The sequence below is a fragment of the Lithobates pipiens genome, unplaced genomic scaffold (genome assembly GCF_037356315.1).
Source record: "Lithobates pipiens isolate NorthernLeopardFrog02 unplaced genomic scaffold, aLitPip1_a1.2 Scaffold_30, whole genome shotgun sequence".
In the NCBI taxonomy this organism is placed as follows: Eukaryota; Metazoa; Chordata; class Amphibia; order Anura; family Ranidae; genus Lithobates; species Lithobates pipiens.
This window is the reverse complement of record NW_027507791.1, coordinates 104,725,223-104,743,746: the sequence shown is the minus strand read 5'-3', so window position 1 is coordinate 104,743,746 and position 18,524 is coordinate 104,725,223. Positions and strand designations below refer to the sequence as shown.

At 45.4% G+C, this 18,524-nt stretch overlaps 1 protein-coding gene across 1 annotated transcript in view; it reads right to left on the bottom strand.

Moving 5' to 3' along the window:
- The window catches only part of PLEKHD1 (pleckstrin homology and coiled-coil domain containing D1), an 85,115-nt gene extending 74,014 nt beyond the window's left edge, over positions 1–11,101 (bottom strand). The window contains exons 1-4 of the mRNA XM_077464726.1: positions 10,681–11,101; positions 10,432–10,525; positions 9,773–9,862; positions 6,369–6,445 (exon numbers count right to left, since the gene is read on the bottom strand). Coding sequence (XP_077320852.1) covers positions 6,369–6,445; positions 9,773–9,862; positions 10,432–10,525; positions 10,681–10,829 — 410 coding nt within the window. The 5' untranslated portion in view covers positions 10,830–11,101. The remainder of the gene's footprint in view (positions 1–6,368; positions 6,446–9,772; positions 9,863–10,431; positions 10,526–10,680) is intronic.
- Between the last annotated feature and the right edge of the window lie 7,423 nt (positions 11,102–18,524).

Sequence of the window (18,524 nt, the reverse complement as noted above, 5' to 3'; positions counted from 1 at the left end):
TATGGAAGTTTGATTGATTGGAACTGTGTCCGAAGAGAGTGGGGATAGCCCTGGGACAGAGGAGGGGCCATACACTGCAGTATATCACCTGGATCAGGTTGTCTCAAAGGCACAGGAGGGATAAAAGAACTACAGAGGGAGGACACTGCGAAAGAGGACTGACATAGCATGGAGGTGAGACTAGAGGACGACGACATGGGATGGAGGAGGACATTGATTGAAGGAGGAATAGAGGAAGAGATGAAATGGAGGACATGTGATGGGGAGGCCCAGGAAGAGGAGGGATGGGGGAAATGAAAAAGGAAAAGGAGGACGTGGGATGGGGGGAGATGAGACTGGAAGAGGAGGATGGGGGATGGGGGAGATGAAACTCGAAGAGGGGGACATGGAATGGGGGGATGGAACTGGAGGAGGATATGGGAAGAGGGGGATGGGACTGAAGGAAGATGAAGACATTGGATAGAGGAGGCCATGGAATGGAGGACATGGGATGGAGGAGAGGACATGGTATGGAGGAGATAGGGCTGGAAGAGGAGGAGATGGGACTGGAGGAGGACATGGTATGAAGGACATGGGATGCCTGAGGACATGGGATGCCGGAGGACATGGGACTGGAGGAGGTGGAGGACATGAGACTGGAGGAGGAAGAGGGCATGGGGTGGAGGAGATGGGACTGGAGGAGTACGATAACATGGCAAGGGGGAGGAGGATAATGGAGGACAGGGAATGGAGGAGGAGAAGGAAGACATGGTATGGAGGAGATGTGACAAGAGGAGGAGGACATGGAATGGAGGTGATGGGACTGGAGCAGGAGAAGGACATGGGATGGAGGAGATGGAAATGGAGGAAGACATGGGATGGAGGAGGTGGGACTGGAGGAGGAAGAGGACATGGGATGGAAGAGAACATGGGATAGGGGAGATGAGACTGGAAGAGGAGGACATGGGATGGAGGAAATGGGACTGGAGGAGGAGGACATGAGATGGAGAAGCAGGAGAACATGGGATGGAGGGGATGGTACTGGAGGAGGAGGACGTTGGATGGAGGAGATGAGATTGGAGGGGGAGGAGAAGATGAGACTGGATGAGGAGGAGATGGGATTGGAGGAGGAGGAGATGGGACTAGAGGTGGATATGGGATGGAGGATAAATTAAGTTGTAAGAGCGTTATTATATAAAAGTGGGTGTCCCGAAGGACTTGGTGGGATGGCCAGTGAGCAGATTTGGTCAGACGGCCAGTGAGCGGGACCTGGGGAATGTTGGACCCAAACATTTCTGATGGTTGCCCTTTTTCTCTGACCTCAGCTGATACCTGTGAGGGAGTGCCCAGAGGGTGACTGGGGAGCAGATAAAAGTTTGAGAGGCCTGTTCAATCTCTCTTTTCTCTAGGGGCCTCTGGCCTGGGAGGCAGCGTGTTACTGAGGAGCTGCTAGGCCTCAGCAGGTGCTTAGCTCAGGGCTAATTTAAAGACATTTACTGAATGACACTAGCTTACAGAGCTGGACCAGAGATCATCCACTTTTTCCTAAAGAGCGTTTCATGGAAGCTGGTTGGAGACAGCTGTCCTTAGACATTGTGAGTAGGCCTTTTTACCTAGGACTCCAGTTGTGCCTTTACTTTGGGGGGTTACATGCCAGAGGTTGCTACAAGGACTGTGATGACTTCATTCTCCAATGGACTGGCTGCCCCCTCTACCCCCAGCAATATTTAGCGCTGCTGATAAAGGACTTTTTGTCTTGGGAATTTGTTCTCCTGTAGTTGCTGGCATTTTTGGAGTATACTTATACACACACTCATCCCTCTTTCCTGTTTAATTACTGAATACATCTACAAAAAACTGAGCCTGTGTTTGTGTGCTCTGGAACTTCTACCTGGGCCTGGCAGCCTCTGAACAGGTAAGGGAGACCCAGGTGAGTGCTATACTTAAAAGAAACATAGACTGTGAAAATTATAGTGTCTCTTTAACCACTTGCTTACTGGGCACTTAAACCCCCCTCAGTCCCAGACCAATTTTCAGCTTTCAGCGCTGATGCACTTTGAGTGACAATTGCGCGGGCATACAACACTGTACCCAAATGAAATTTTTATCATTTTTTTCCCACAAATAGAGCTTTATTTTGGTGGTATTTAATTACAGCTCGGAGTTTTATTTTTTGCTAAACAAACAAAAAAAGATGCAAAAAAAAAAAAAAAAAATCATGTTTTAATAGTTTGTTATAAAATTTTGCAAACGGGTCATTTTTCTCCTTCATTGAAGTGCGCTGATTAGGCGGCACTGATAGGCTGCATTGGTGGGCACTGATGGGCTGCATTGGTGGGCACTGATGGGCTGCATTGGTGGGCACTGATAGGCTGCACTGGTGGGCACTGATAGGCATAGTTAAGGCGGCACTAATAGGCACAGATAAGGCGGCACTGATGGGCAAAGATGGGCACAGATAAGATGGCACGGATAAGTGGCACGGATGGGTGGCACGGATGGGCACTGATAGGTACCACAGATAGATGGGACTGATGGGCACTGATAGGTGGCACTGATAGGTGGCTCTGATAGGTGGCACTGCTGGGCACTGATGGGCGGCACTGCTGGGCACTGATGGGCGGCACTGCTGGGCACTGATGGGCGGCACTGGGGTGCAGCACCTGAGGCAGATTTTGGGTGGCACTGTGGGTGGCACTGTGGGTGGCACTGCTGGGTGGCACTGTGGGTGGCACTGTGGGCACTGCTGGGTGGCACTGTGGGCACTGCTGGGTGGCACTGACAGGGGGGCACTTACTTTATTTCAGGATGGCACTGCGGGTGGCAGGTGGGCACTGGCAGGGGGCAGGTGTCCGTTTAAATTGCTGGCCGTGATCGGGACTGATGTCCCGAACACGGCCGCCGGCGATCGGCTTTTTTTTTTTCTCCTCGCGCTGTCAGCGCGAGGAGGAATACTAGCCGATTACCGGCTCCGTTTTATCACATGATCAGCTGTCATTGGCTGACAGCTGATCACGTGATAAGGGGTCGGGATCGACCCCTTACACGGATCGGTGATCAGGCGAGTCTCACGGACTCGCCGATCACAGAGCGCGCCGCGCGCGCCCCTCAGGGGGCGCGCAGGCCGCTCGTAACCGGGACTACGTCAATAGACGTAGTCCCGAAAATGTGGGTCCGCGCTATTGCCGTCATTTTGCAATAGCGCGGATCCCAAGTGGTTAAACTGGTAGTCAGTGGAAAACTGTGTGTCTACTCCATTATAATGATGGTCATTGTAGGTGAGAAAAATAATCTGCCACTGCTGAAGGAACCTCTTAGCAACATCTGGAGATGCAGCTTAGACAAATGTAACTGTGCATACAACATACCTGTGGGCAGGGCCATCTTTAATTTTGATTGGGCCCTGGGAAAACATTTTCTTGGGGCCCCCCCTCCATTCTGAGACATACAAAAAATAGCAGGTAGACTCAAAATCAGTTTACTGCAGCAGATCACGCAGCGATTACAATTGTTTGCCAGAGGTTACAGCCTATCCTTACTGCTCGCTGGGTGGTTGCTAGAGGTTACAACACATAATTTCTGCTTGCCGATTGGTTGCTAAAGGTTAATGCACATCATTACCACTTACTGATTGGCTGCTAGAGATTAAAGCAGATCACTACTGTTCGCTGATTGGTTGCTACAGGCTAATACACATCATTACCTCTCACTGAGCAGTGGAGCAATCCTAAATAATTGAGCAAGTAAAGGGGCACATTAATACACATACTACAGGAGAGTGTCAGAGAGTGCAGACATACTACAGGAGAGGTTCAGAGACTGCAGACATACTGCAGGAGACAATCAGAGACTGCGGACATACTGCAGGAGACAATCGGAGACTGCGGACATACGGCAGGAGACAATCAGAGACTGCGGACATACTGCAAGAGACAATCAGAGACTGCGGACATACTGCAGGAGACAATCAGAGACTGGCGACATACTGCAGGAGACAATCACAGACTGGCGACATACTGCAGGAGACAATCACAGACTGGCGACATACTGCAGGAGACAATCACAGACTGGCGACATACTGCAGGAGACAATCACAGACTGGCAACATACTGCAGGAGACAGAGACTGGGGACATACTACAGGAGACAATCAGAGACTGCGAACATACTGCAGGAGACAATCAGAGACTGCGGACATAATGCAGGAGACAATCAGAGACTGTGGACATATTGCAGGACACAATCAAAGACTGTGGACATACTACAGGAGACAATAAGAGACTGCGGACATACTGCAGGAGACAATAAGACTGCAGACATACTGCAGGAGACAATCAGAAACTGCGTACATGCTACAGGTGATGGTCAGAGAACTTTCAGCAACGCACAGCTTGACAGTTGAATAACACAGCTCAGGGTTTAAGCAGTCAGGCATTTTATGGGTGCAAGGACATACCTGAGCAGCCAAACACACTACATACATTTAGAGGTATGTGGGCGGGGCTTCCATACTCTGATCTCACTACAACAGCCAGGAGCTCCACTGATGCTTTGTAGGGGGGGGCCCCGTTACCCGTGAATTGGGGCCCCAAATGAAGGTTTTGCAGAGTGCACAGAGGACACGGGAGGCTGTATTCCCGCGCTAGCCAGCTGAGAGGGGGCGGGCCGGGAGCTCCACTGACGCTCCCACTCCGATCACTGGCTCTCACTACAGCCGCTCTGTTCCGAGCATACAGGCTGTACGGGGGCGGGGTCAGAGCATCAGTGGAGCTCCCGGCCCCGCCCCCTCTCAGCTGGCTAGCACGGGAATACAGCCTCCCGTCCCGTGTCCTCTGCGCACTCTGCAAAACCTTCATTGGGGCCCCAATTCGCGGGTAGCAGTGCAGGCCCCCCTACAAACATTGGGCCCAGGGCAAGTGCCCCGTTTGCCCTGCGCTAAAGACGGCCCTGCCTGTGGGGTCTCTCTAGAATCTAGAAATCGCTGTAGTAGACACTGCCTCCATAGTGATCTCCACTTGCTTCTGGGCCCTTTGCCAAGTGGCAGCTCTGCTGCATTTTTGAACAAGAGAAGTCGTCTGCTCAGCATAGTACCATTCAGAGACTGATTCTGCATTCGGATTGCAGTAGGGCAGGTGCTTGTCACAGAATCACTATATCAGCGCTGCCTACTACATTGGTTTCCAGCTTGTAGAGAGATCCCAGAGGTAAGGAATATGCATAGTTACATTGGTCCAAGCTGGAGCTGTGTAAAAATATCCATTCCTAGAATTTGTCTTTAAAGCGGAGGTCCATCCTAAAGTGGACCTTCCGCTCATTGGATTCCTCCCCCCCTCCGGCGCCACAATTGACACCTTTCAGGGGGGAGGGGGGTGCAGGTACCTGTACAGTACAGGTATCTGCACCCACTTCCGGGATAGCTCTCTGCGGAAAGGGGCGTAGATTACACCCCTTTCCGAAAGTCCCCCGCTGCCTGCTGGGAAACACACAGATCCCAGAGGCAGCGGGTCCATCCTTATTGCGCAGCGCGACTCGCGCATGCGCAGTAGGGAACCGGGAAATGAAGCCGAAAGGCTCCACTTCCTGATTCTCATACCCAAGATGGCGGTGGCAGCACCCGAGAGACGATCGAGAGATAGGCTTCGGGTGCCGACATCGCAGGCGCGCTGAACAGGTAAGTGTCACTATTTTAAAAGTCAGCAGCTGCAGTATTTGTAGCGGACTCCCGCTTTAAAGCTGTATTCTGGACAGAATTAAAAGACACAAATAAATGCAGTTGTATAATTATCAATACATCATTACATTTAGTTTTTAATGCAAACAATATAAGTATCTGAATTTGGCCTGGTGTTTGCCTATTCTAGCCCCTGTACAGCAGGTCTGGATTGTGGGAGGAAGAATCAGTACAAGGGCCCAATCAGTTCTTGGGCTGACAAGAGGCATGCTGATAGGGGGAAAAAGCAGAGTGACAAAGAGATTAACTTATGACTGTGCTGCTTCTTCTTTTAAGAACAACCCTAGGCTCAGAGAAAGTGGGTTGAATGATGCCGGCCATTAGACCAAGGACTGAAAAAAGTACTATGGGGAAAGCCTCTGGATTGAAATGAAATATATCAGCAAATATATTGTTATTATATCTTTTATGGGTTAATCATTTTTACCTTGCCATTTTTGGCTAGGGCTCTGCTTTGATGTCTAGTGAATGTGATCATTGTATGTCTGTATTTGCAATATTAAATCTCTTATAGGTCAGTCCTTCCGGCATCCTTAGCAACAAGGAAAAATAATTAATAAGATGTGTCATTGTAGACCAGTCTGTTTTTTATCTACTTCTGTGTGTGTCATAAATTCCACTTTGGCATTTTCAGAAAGCATAAAAACGAATGCACTTACACTTTGCCAGATTCATGCAGCATTTCCAGCCACTGGCTTTGCTCAATCTCAGTCTCTGCAGCCAGCAGGATGTTTCCCTGCAGGGTAGAATGAGAAAGCTGCAGTCCTATTGAGGTATAGCGTGATGAAAATCTGTCCCAGGAATTATCTGCATATGGGCTCAACATTCATACATAATGGTAATACTGTAATTTTAAAGATCTCTGTCTGTTCACTCTTAGCTAGCTGGGTCGTACATATCCAAGTGTCGGTACTCTCTTAATTTCCCCATAGACATCAATCAGATTCAAACCAGCCTGGAAAGTGACAACTGGAATCCGAAAGCTTGAAGCTGATTGCTCACATTGGGAAAAAGAATATGTTTTCTTAGTACAAAGACTTTTGACACATACAGTATACTAGTGCCACTGTCTGTCCTATTTGTTTTTGGGTTTTAGGAACACACAGACTGATTACAAACAGTATAATCTTGGTATGAAAAATAGAAATGTGCAGTGACCGCTGGCAACCTGACAGAAATCCCCTTTCATTATTATGAGAGCAGTGAAAGTAAATCCAACTAGTGAAATCTCATATACAGAAAGTAGTAACATTACAGTGTCATTTCAGAAGTTATGCAGCTTTTGTTAAAACAATTCATGGAGATCATGCAATGAAGATCTTTATTCCACTTATTCCTGTTATGGCGTGACAAGTGTCTCCCAACTGTGCTCCCGCCATTGTCACCCTGTCACATTGTGCTACCAGTGGTGGCTACAAGCAGGATTGTGGACACGTATTGTAGAGGCACGGTTCACTGATGTCACTACCAGCAGGTGGAAGAAAATGGCTGGAGGAGATTAGGGGCAATGAAAGGAAACCAATGGATGAAAATAATTGTATTAAAAAAATAGCTTAACATACACTGTACTTTAACTAACAAAATCTTATTTAGTTAGGGTTTATATCTCCTTTGACAAAATCACTTGGGTATGCTTATTACACTATGCATGCAATATGCATGCTAAACGTTTTGAACTGCTGCCTGTAATGTTACATAATAAGCCACAGGATTGCAGTAGAAGTAAGCAATAACTTGGTCACATCACCTACAAATATTGCATTACTGCCCTGTCCCCATTCCTGCCTAATAATGTGTGAACAAGAACGGAATTGGCCAGGGGTACAGACACTCCTCCACACCAGACACATCCACAGACACCCCTCCACACCAGACACATCCACAGACACCCCTCCACACCAGACACATCCAGACACCCCTCCACACCAGACACATCCACAGACACCCTCCACCCCAGACAACTCCACAGATACCCCTCCACACCAGACACATCCACAGACACCCCTCCACACCAGACAATTCCACAGACACCAGACACATCCACAGACACCCATCCACACCAGACACATCCACAGACACCCTCCACACCAGACACATCCACAGACACCATCCACACCAGACACATCCACAGACACCCTCCACACCAGACACATCCACAGACACCCTCCACCTCAGACAACTCCACAGACACATCCACAGACACCCTCCACCTCAGACAACCCCACAGACACCAGACACATCCACAGACACCCCTCCACACCAGACACATCCACGACACCCTCCACCCCAGACAACTCCACAGACACCAGTTCACACCAGACACATCCACAGACTCCCCTTCACCCCAGAAACATTCACAGACATCCCTCCATCCCAGACAAATCCACAGAAACCCCTCCACCCCAGACACATCCACAGGACCCCTTCACTTCAGAAACATGCACAGACACCCCCCCCCCCCCCAAACACCCCAAACACATCCACAGCCATCCCTCCACCCCTGACACCCAGACACATTCACAGGATGGACCTCTTTACTTCAGAGACATGCACAGACCCACCTCCACCCAAGACACATCCACAGACAATCATCCACTCCAGACACATACACAAACACCCCATCCACCCAGACACATCCACAGGACCCCTTTACTTCAGAGACATGCACATCTATAGACACTTCATCACTCCAGTTCTGCTGCTAGCAATTTCAACTCCCACAGTTCTCCCAACTCCCGGTATGGCTGTGGCTATGATATTCAAGTTAGTTTTGTGTGTCACACTAAGTGATAGAAGTCAGACACCATGAGTGACACTTGAGTCCGATGTATCCAAGTGTCAATACTCAGTTGTATTAATTTTCCCTTTAATAAGATTCAGTCCTGTCTGAAAATGACAGCTGGAATCTGAAATCTGCTTAGTTTTTAATTTTATAAATTGAGAGGTAAAGTATATGAGAATTCCATAATTAAAGAAGAAGTCCAGCCTTAGCTTTTTAGGCTGGGCTTCACCTCTGGCTCACAGGAGTACAATTCATTTTGCACTCCTGTCACCCTTTTTTGGCGGAGAGCAATCTGAAGTCTGCTCTCCTCTGACGTCACCAAGTTCAGTCGAGGCACAGTATCATCCCGACTTCCGAAGTCTAGATTCACCAGCTGCCTTGACTGATGGCAGTCTCGGAGAGCCGCTGAGACGGGTGCTCCCCGCCCCTCCACAGCTCAGCTCTCCAATGAGCGTGGATGAGCATAGCAGGAGAGCTGCGGATTGACAGGCAGCATCTCTCTGCTCAGGGAGGGGAGAGAACTGAGCCATTGGCGGTGTTTGGTGGCTCGGTTCTCAGTGAAGAGGCGGTGGGGGACAGCTGCAGCATCTGTCTGAAGCTCCATCCACCAAGGTAAGCATGAATTTAAAAAAAATAGAAACAAAACAAAAAGAACATACTTGTCTTTTAAACATCACTTTTGTAATATAAGCAGCCATGTTTAGACTTGTGCCATAAACTAGTTCCAGGGCAAAATCTGAGTAGATAGATCTAACTGCCAATAAATAGTATGTGAATTGTGACTATATTAGATGGCCAAGCTGCATGATTTAAATTGGTAGTGCTTACTCAATACCCTTTCTCTGATTATACACTGGGGGTTATTTATGAAAGGCAAATCCACTTTGCACTGAAAGTGCACTTGGAAGTGCAGTTGCTTTAAATCTGGGGGGTACATCTGAAATGAGGGGAAGCTCTGCTGACTTTATCATCCAATAATGTGCAGGCTAAAATGCTGTTTGTTATTTTCCTCGCACGTCCCCCTCGGATCTACAGCAACTGTACTTCCAAGTGCACTTGCAGTGCAAAGTGGATTTCCCTTTAGTAAATAACCCCCATAGCCTACTTTGCTAATAGGCTTGTGGGTGTTATATCAGTTACATGTTTATACACATACTGTACACAGCTTATGGCTTTTCCTTTACGTTTTCATACTTCCTATTAACACTAAAGCCTTAAACAGTATGCAATCAAATAGAAATAGGAACTCCCATTTGTTGGGGTTTACAAACAAATACCTACATGAAAATCTTCATGTGAGATCTTAATGGCATATGGCATGCTGGGTTCCTCTTTAGCTTCCACCTGGCAGCCACCAAGTGGTATCACTCCCTGATAAAAAAAAATTCACAAGATAAATACAGTATCAAAAAATAGAAAGGTAATATAAAACAGAATAAATCTAGAAAGTGTTCTAATAACCGTTAATAAATAACTCAAAATTTGATGATTATTATAAGTTTTGCAGCATGTACAGACTGTTACAATACCATTTAAAGGACCTTCATAGAAAATGTCAATCTACAGTATGGATATAAATAATGGCCAATCATACATTTCTATACATAACCAAGATATGAGAAACCACTGAGTAATAAAACATTTCTGCCCATGAATAATTCTTCTGCATAAGAGCATCTCTATTATTCATAAAACTATTGCCATGGCAGCTAAAACTTCAAATCTGTATAAAGGTAAGAATCAGTCATTTTGTACACAGATGCGATACTACAATAGTGCAGCTTTTGGGATTGTGTTGATGAGGATATTGGGATGTGCAGTCAAGCTATAGCTTTAGAAGGCTGTGTTGTTATACTAATGATCGTACACTGGTAATCTCTGTAGAGGGATATAGATGTGTCAATGGTAATAAGGATTAGCGGGGCACATGCAAATCTCACCTTGGGGTGAATATTAAAATATCTGTTGCTTTCAAAGTTCCTCCTTTCATTCTCAGAATAGTAAAGCAAAAAGCTGTCCTTTATTATAAAAAACCTGTAAAAAAAAAAAAAGTAAGACAATGCCTAGTACATGTTGTAAAAGCTCTATAAATCACAGACCGCATAGTAAACATTGTTGGGGAACGCTGTTAAAAAAATGAATAATATATATCATAGTTTTTATGGACTGCAAACATGGCTTGCTCTTACCTTTTGGACCATTTAGCAGACTGTCTCCCAAAGGGTCTTTTCCATAGCACCCCCAGAAGCTGCACCTTGGTTCTGATGTCCAGATTGTCCGTGTCTGTATGATCCATGGATGGAGAAGGAGAAACAGAGCTTGATTTGGAGTTAAACATCTTAATCCAGGCGTGGTCCTTGCTGAGGCTGCCAGAGGACAGTCGAATGTTATGGCCTGGCAGAGAGAGGGAGGAGAGGATACAGAAAGGAATGAAGAGTAAAGTGAAGAAAGCAAGAAGAGAGAGTTAGAAAATACATTGAAGAAAAGGAAGACAGCGAAGATAAGAAAAGGAAGTTACAGCAGATTAGTAACAGAGGCGATCACTGTGCCATTGTAAGACAAATGTTTGAATGAACTGAAGGGACGAGAGCCGGGAAAGAGGAGAGCGATGGGAACATTCCACTTTCAATCAATAGCTTCTCTGCTGAGTCAATACATGCCTCAGTAAATGAAAGTTCATGGCCATCTCTGATCATTTGTCTAATGACACAAAAAGGCTGGAGAGAGCTATCAGCCAGGAGAAAGAGAGGATAGCTGACCTATAGCAGTTCTAAAGCACTATAGGTGCTACCTTTTTATTGCTGTGCAGACAAAGTTTATTATAACTTTTCTACATGGGTACCTCTATAAACCCAAAGGAGTGGATTCAAGACCAGTTATTGTTGCTGCTCTAGAATCCACAATGTAGCACATAATTGTGAAGTGTAAGGAAAATGATAAATGGTTTTCAAAATTTGTTACAAATAAATATGTGAGAAGTGTGGCGTGCCTTTGTATTCGGCCCCCCTGAGTCAATACTTTGTAGAACCATCTTTGGCTTTGGCTGCAATTACAGCTGCAATGCTTTTTGGGGATGTCTCTACCAGCTTTGCACATCTAGAGAGTGATATTTTTTTCCCATTCTTCTTTGCAAAATAACCCAAGCTCTGTTAGATTGGATGGAGAGCATCTGTGAACAGCAATTTTCAAGTCTTGCCACAGATTCTCAATGGTATTTAGGTCTGGACATTGACTGGGCCATTCTAACACATGGATATGCTTTGATCTAATAAATCCAATAATGATATTGCGCAACAGTGTGTGATGCACCCAAGCTAAATAATTAATAAATATGGTAGTAGTATGGTTAATAAACTGAATAATGAATATATATCTTAATAAAAGTGCAAAGTTCATATAAATGTAAACTCAAAAAAGAAATATACTGGGAAATAGGGATGAGCCGAACACCCCCCGGTTCGGTTTGCACCAGAACTTTCGAACGGACCCCAAATTCGAACGAACGTTAGAACCCCATTGAAGTCTATGGGACTCGAACGTTCGAAATGAAAAGTGCTAATTTTAACGGCTAATATGTAAGATACTGTCCTAAAAAGGGTTTGGGGACCTGACTCCTGCCCCAGGGGACATGGGTCAATGCAAAAAAAAGTTTTAAAAACTGCCGTTTTGGCGGGAGCACTGATTTTAATGACGATTAAAGTGAAAAAAAAAAGTGAAATATTCTTTTAAATATCGTGCCTGGGGGGTGTCTGTAGTATGCCTGTGAAGTGCCACGTCTTTCCCGTGTTTAGAACAGTCCCTGCACAAAATGACATTAAACGGAAATAACACCATTTAAAACTGCTTGCGGTTTTAATGTTATATCTGGTTCCTGCAATATGGTTGAAAATCATTGAGAAAAATGGCATGGGTAGCCCTCCCTGCCCATTACCAGCCTATTTGGGTCTTGTACGCATATTAAGGGGAACCCTGTACCCATATTAAAAAAGGGAAATGCGTGTGGCCCCAAGGCCCTATATACTCAGAACAGCAGTATACAGGCGGTGCAAACAAGACAGGGACTGTGTAGGTTTGTTGTGTTAAGTTAAATCTGTTTGTAATTTTCAACTGGTACATTTTTAAAGTGTAGCTCCAGTCCAAAAAACTATTTTTAAGCTTTTTGGAAAACATAGGGAAGGGTTATCACCCCTGTATAATTTATTTTGTCATCCATCTTTTTTCATCTCACTTGCTGTTGTCTCCTTCCGTTTGCAAGTAGGAGATGTTTGTAAGTTGGATGTTTGAAAGTAGGGGCCTGCCCTATATGCTCTGCAGAAATGGTGGAACAAGGTGTTGGTTTTGCCACAACATTGTAAGCCCTCAAAGTGACTCTTGGTGGGCGCTGGAGCGCCCTGCTGTGAACGATTATATCAAGAATTGTAATTACATGCCATTGTTGAACAGTGGTAGAAAAATTGACCTTTGGTGGTTGTGGTCCTCACCGTTACTCTGGGTGGGCACAGGAAGGGGCCCTCCTGTGAAATATTATATCAAGAATTGTAATTACATGTCCCTGTTAAACAGGGGCAGAAAAATTTGGCCTTAGGCACTGCTGCTGGTGCCACCACACTGCAACCTCTGCCATATACTCTAGTTTTATTGCAGGAATTAGCCCTGCTGCAAAGCATTGCATCAAAAATTGTACTTAAACGCCCCTGTTAAACAGGGGCAGAAAAATTGGGCCTTAGGCACTGGTGCTGGTGCCACCACACTGCAACCTCTGCCATATAATTACAAATGACATTTGTTCTGCCTATGAAGCAATAAACTATTAATTTAAGTGGGAGTTTAATGTAGTGGTACTGGAGAAAAGAAAGAAGAATGCAATAGGAAAATAATTAGAATGCATAATTTGCTGGATCCATTGGGCTCCCAAAATGTTTTCTCTACCTCTTCATTATTTGACTTAAATACCCACTATCTTTTTCTATTAGGCCTTTTCCCCCTTACTGTGTGAAGCCAGATATACCCACGTAAATCCCCAAACTAGATCCCACATCCCCACTGTTAGGAGTACCACCGACCCAGGGGACCACCAGTCTCCTCCAATCCTCTCTGCTGACGTCCACCTTTTTTTTACCATAGCCCATCCAATAGGAAGTGGCTACAACAGGCAGGGGTGTGGATTTTATCTCTGAGAGGGGCTTTAAATGAAAAGTATAACATACAGTGGCAGTGCGTCCGTAAAGGGCGCAGGAGCGCTGCCCCCTCTCTTCTGTCACCGCTCTATCACCATAGATAGATTCATGCCTTGCATGAATCTATTTATAGTCCCCGCTGACACCCCCTATTCAGGTGTCTGGCCCCTTTTCTGGCGCTGGGCACCTGAATTATAGTGATGTTTTTTTTTTTAGAAGCACCTGATTAGAGCCGTAGACTCTAATAGGCACCCAAAAAGGTGAACAGCGGGTGCAATGCTGTGCGTTTGCTGCTCACTCAATTGTGATTGGACGCCTGATAGAGAGGACAGAAGAAGACATCAAGGAGCACGCAGGACACCGCCACTGACCCGCTGCGAGACAGGCAAGTGCCGGGGTGATACACACTGCCAGCATTTGATGGGGCACAGTTGCAGCGGCAAATGATGGGCACACTGGCAGCATTTGATGGGGCACAGGTGTGGCAATTGATGGGTACACTGGCAGAAATTGATGGGTATACTGGTAGCAATTGATAGGTATGGTAGTTGGCACAATGGCTGCTCTTGATGGGCACAGTAGCTGCCTTTGATGGGCACAGTGGCTGCGTTTCATGGGCATAATGGCAGCATTTGATGGGCACAGTGGCTTGCGTTTGATGGCACAGTGGCTGCATTTGATGGGCACAGTGGCGGCGTTTGATGGGCACAGTGGTTGCATTTGATGGGCACAGTGGCTGCGCTTGATGAGCACAGTGGCTGCGTTTGATAGACACAGTGGTTGCATTTGATGGGCACGGTGGTGGCAATTGATGGGCACAGTGGCTGTGGTTGATGGGCACAGTGGTTGCATTTGATGGGCACAGTGGCTGAACTTGCTGGGCACAGGGGCTACGCTTGATGGGCACAGTGGCTGCGTTTGATAGACACAGTGGTTGGGCTTGATGGGCACAGTGGCTTAGTTTGATGGCACAATGGCCGCAATTGATTTTCTTTTTTCAGTTTGTTTGTGCCTCCCCAAAAATTTTGAGCACCAGCCGCTAGTGGCACCAGTAGCTGCGTTTAATGATCACAGTACTTGCGTTTGATGGGCACAGTGGCTGCGCTTGATAGGCACAGTGGCTGCGCATAAAGATCAAGTAGGCTTTGTCCATTTAAGGGGTACATGAGACAGCATTTGCAGAGCGATCCAATTGATTGATATTGCAAAATCCTACTCTAACTCAGCACGCACTATCTCCTAACACTACTGACTGCAAGCTCTATTATAAAAGATAGATCACTAGCTATATAGGTGAGGTGAATATAGCGGTGTATACTGCGGTCAGGGCACACAGACAATAACCACTACACAACAGCAAGATAGAAAAATCGGCCGAAAACGATCGGTGTGTACTGTGTTGAAGGTACACAGAACACCCACTGCTTCAGACGCCAACACACTACACGAGGCCGCCGCGATGGCGGCCTTATATAGTGTGGGGCGTGCACTACACAGCCTGAGCTATGATTGGCCACAGGCATCCTGCCTGTGGCCAATCATGGCTCTCCTCGCTGCTGGCGCTGCGATTGCCAAGCATGCGGGGTCACAGTGCATGCTTGGCCAATCATGAGCCAGCAATGCACTGCGCCATCGCACACGAATTTGACGCGAACGGACCAAAATGTTCGGATTTCGCCGAACGGACGAACAGCCAATGTTCGAGTCGAACGTACGTTCGACTCGAACACGAAGCTCATCCCTACTGGGAAATGGCTAAAAGGCACCAAATACTACAATATACATAAGTTCATATATTTTCTCCTGTTAATGACGTTTGTCATTATGTTTCTCAAAATGTTGCTCCCATATATACTGCTCCCATATATATTAAGCTGTCCGTAAATCCTTTTGAGTGAGACAAGATTTATATACAATCCAAAAATGAGCTCACAGAATTCTCACCTCCCCTCCTTGTAGCATCAGCATAGAAATCCTATGGATAACCTTTTCTCCTTTTCCGATATCTGCCACTAGGGCATCCTCCGTCCCTCCATTTTTTGTAGTATTAGCTTACAAATCCTATGGATTACCTTTACTGCTATTCCGATATCCACCAACAGGGGGTCCTCCATCCCTGTATATATTATACCTGCACGGATACTCCGCATCCGCATCTACACACTCCACTGGTGATCAAATTCACAAAGGAGGAAAAAAATGCCTCCAATAGTGTAGCATATTGAAAACACTCAAACCATTTTATTAAATAAAGCAGATTGGACTCTTACATCAAATAAATGTGGATGACGTAACGCGTAGGGAGGGGCCAGAAGTGGATGTAGATCGAATACTGGAAGTGACGTGAGAACGGTGTGGAAACGCCACACTGTTGCTTTTTATGCTTTTTAATCACATTTATTTGATGTAAGAGTCCAATCTGCTTTATTTAATAAAATGATTTGAGTGTTTTCGATATACTACAACATTGGGGGCATTTTTTTTCCCTCTTTTTTCTACTTTGTGAGTTTGATTACCATTGGAATGTGCAGATGTGGATGAGTGGTATCTGTGCAGGTATAATATATACAGGGATGGAGGACCCCCTGGTGGAGGATATTGGAATAGCAGTAAAGGTTATCCATAGGATTTCTATGCTGATACTACAAGGAGTGGAGGGATGGAGGACACCCTAGTGGCAGATATCAGAATAGGAGAAAAGGTTATCCATAGGATTTCTATGCTGATACTACAAGGAGTGGAGGTGAGAATTCTGTGAACTCATTTTTGGATTGTATATAAATCTTGTCTCACTCAAAAAGATTTATGGGCAGCTTAATATATATGGGAGCAGTATATATGGGAGCAACATTTTGAGAAACACAATGACAAATGTCATTAATAAGAGAAAATATATGGACTTATGTATATTGTAGTATTTGGTGCCTTTTAGCCATTTCCCAGTATATTCCTTTTTTGAGTTTACATTTATATGAACTTTGGACTTTTATTAAGATTATTATTATTATTATTATTATTATTATTCATTATTCAGTTTATTAACCATACTACTACCATATTTATTTATTATTTAGATTGGGTGCATCACAGCCCGTTGCGCAAGAACATTATTGGATTTATTGTATTGTTTTGTGTTATGTGAACACGTTTAGATTTTGCTGCAGGCATATCATATTGCACCTTTTTGCACTGTATATTGCACTTCATTTAGCACTTTACACTCACAGAGAGTACTTTTATTATTATCTTTGAGAAGCACATTATTCATAGTAGCGCAAAGGCTTCTTTAACACCATGCTTTGATCTAAACTATTCCATTGTAGCTCTGACTGTATGTTTAGAGTCCTTGTCTTGCTGGAAGGTGAACCTCCGTCCCGGTCTCAAGTCTTTTGCAGACTATAACAGGTTTTCTTCTAAGATTGCCCTGTATTTGGCTCCATCCACCTTCTAGTTAACTCTGACCAGCTTCCTTGTCCCTGCTGAAGAAAAGCATCCCCACAACATGATGCTGCCACCACCATGTTTCACGGTGGGGATGATGTGTTCAAGGTGATGTCCACCACACATAGCGTTTTGCTTTTAGGCCAAAAGGCTCCATTTTGGTCTCATCTGACCAGAGCATCTTCTTCCACATGTTTGCTGTGTTCCCTTATATGGCTTCTCGCAAACTGCAAACAGCACTTCTTATGGCTTTCTTTTAACAATGGCTTTCTTCTTGCCACTCTTCCATAAACGCCAGATTTGTGGAGTGCAGGACTAATAGTTGTCCTATGGACAGATTCTCTCACCTGAGCTGTGGATCTCTGCAGCTCCTCCAGAGTTACCATGAGCCTCTTGGCTGCTTCTCTGGTTAATGCTCCCCTTGCCTGGCCTGTCAGTTTAGCTGGATGGTCATGTCTTGGTAGGTTTACAGTTGTGCCATACTCTTTCCATTTTCTGATGATGGATTGAACAGTGCTCCATGAGATGTTCAAAGCTTGTGAATTTTTTGTATAACCTAACCTTGCTTTAAACTTCTCCACAATGTATCTCTGACCTGTCTGGTGTGTTCCTTGGCCTTCATGATGCTGTTTGTTCACTGAGGTTCTCTAAAAAACCTTGGAGGGCTTCACAGAACAGCTGTATTAATGCTGAGATTAAACGACACACAGGTGGATTCTCATTTACTAATTAGGTGACTTCTGAAGGGCAATTGGTTCCACTAGATTTTAGTTAGGGGTATCAGAGTAAAGGGGGCTGAATACAAATGCACGCCACACTTTTCAGATATTTATTTGTAAAAAAAGTTGAAAACCATTTATCATTTTCCTTCCACTTCACAATTATGTGCCACTTTGTGTTGGTCTATCACATAAAATTCCAATTAAATGCATTTGATCGGCTTTTTGTCAGCGTGATGAGAAAACAAAAACCGATTACCGAACTTTCGTTTACATCATGTGATCAGCTGTCATTGTCAGACAGCTGATCACGTGATAAGGGGCGAGGGATCGGCCCCTTACTTGGATCTGTGCAAAGGGGAAATGACAGCCTCCCGGAAATTCAGGTCCGCGCTGTGGCTGTCATTCGGCTATAGCACGGACGCCAAGAGGATCACATGCATTTCCCAGAGGGAGATTGCCAGGAGGAGGGGAAAGAGCTGCATTTTCTCAGGCTGTACAGGAGACACCTTCCTCCAGCTCCTTCAGGAGTATCGCTACACAAAATAAGGGAATAAGTGAAAATAAATCTGGTCTAATAAGGAAAAGGAAATATCACAAAACAGGGAAAGAGAATGTCATGTCATGTAGAAAGCATTGCAAACATCAAATATAAATTAATAAAAATAAATAAATGGGGCTATGCCACAGTTTCAT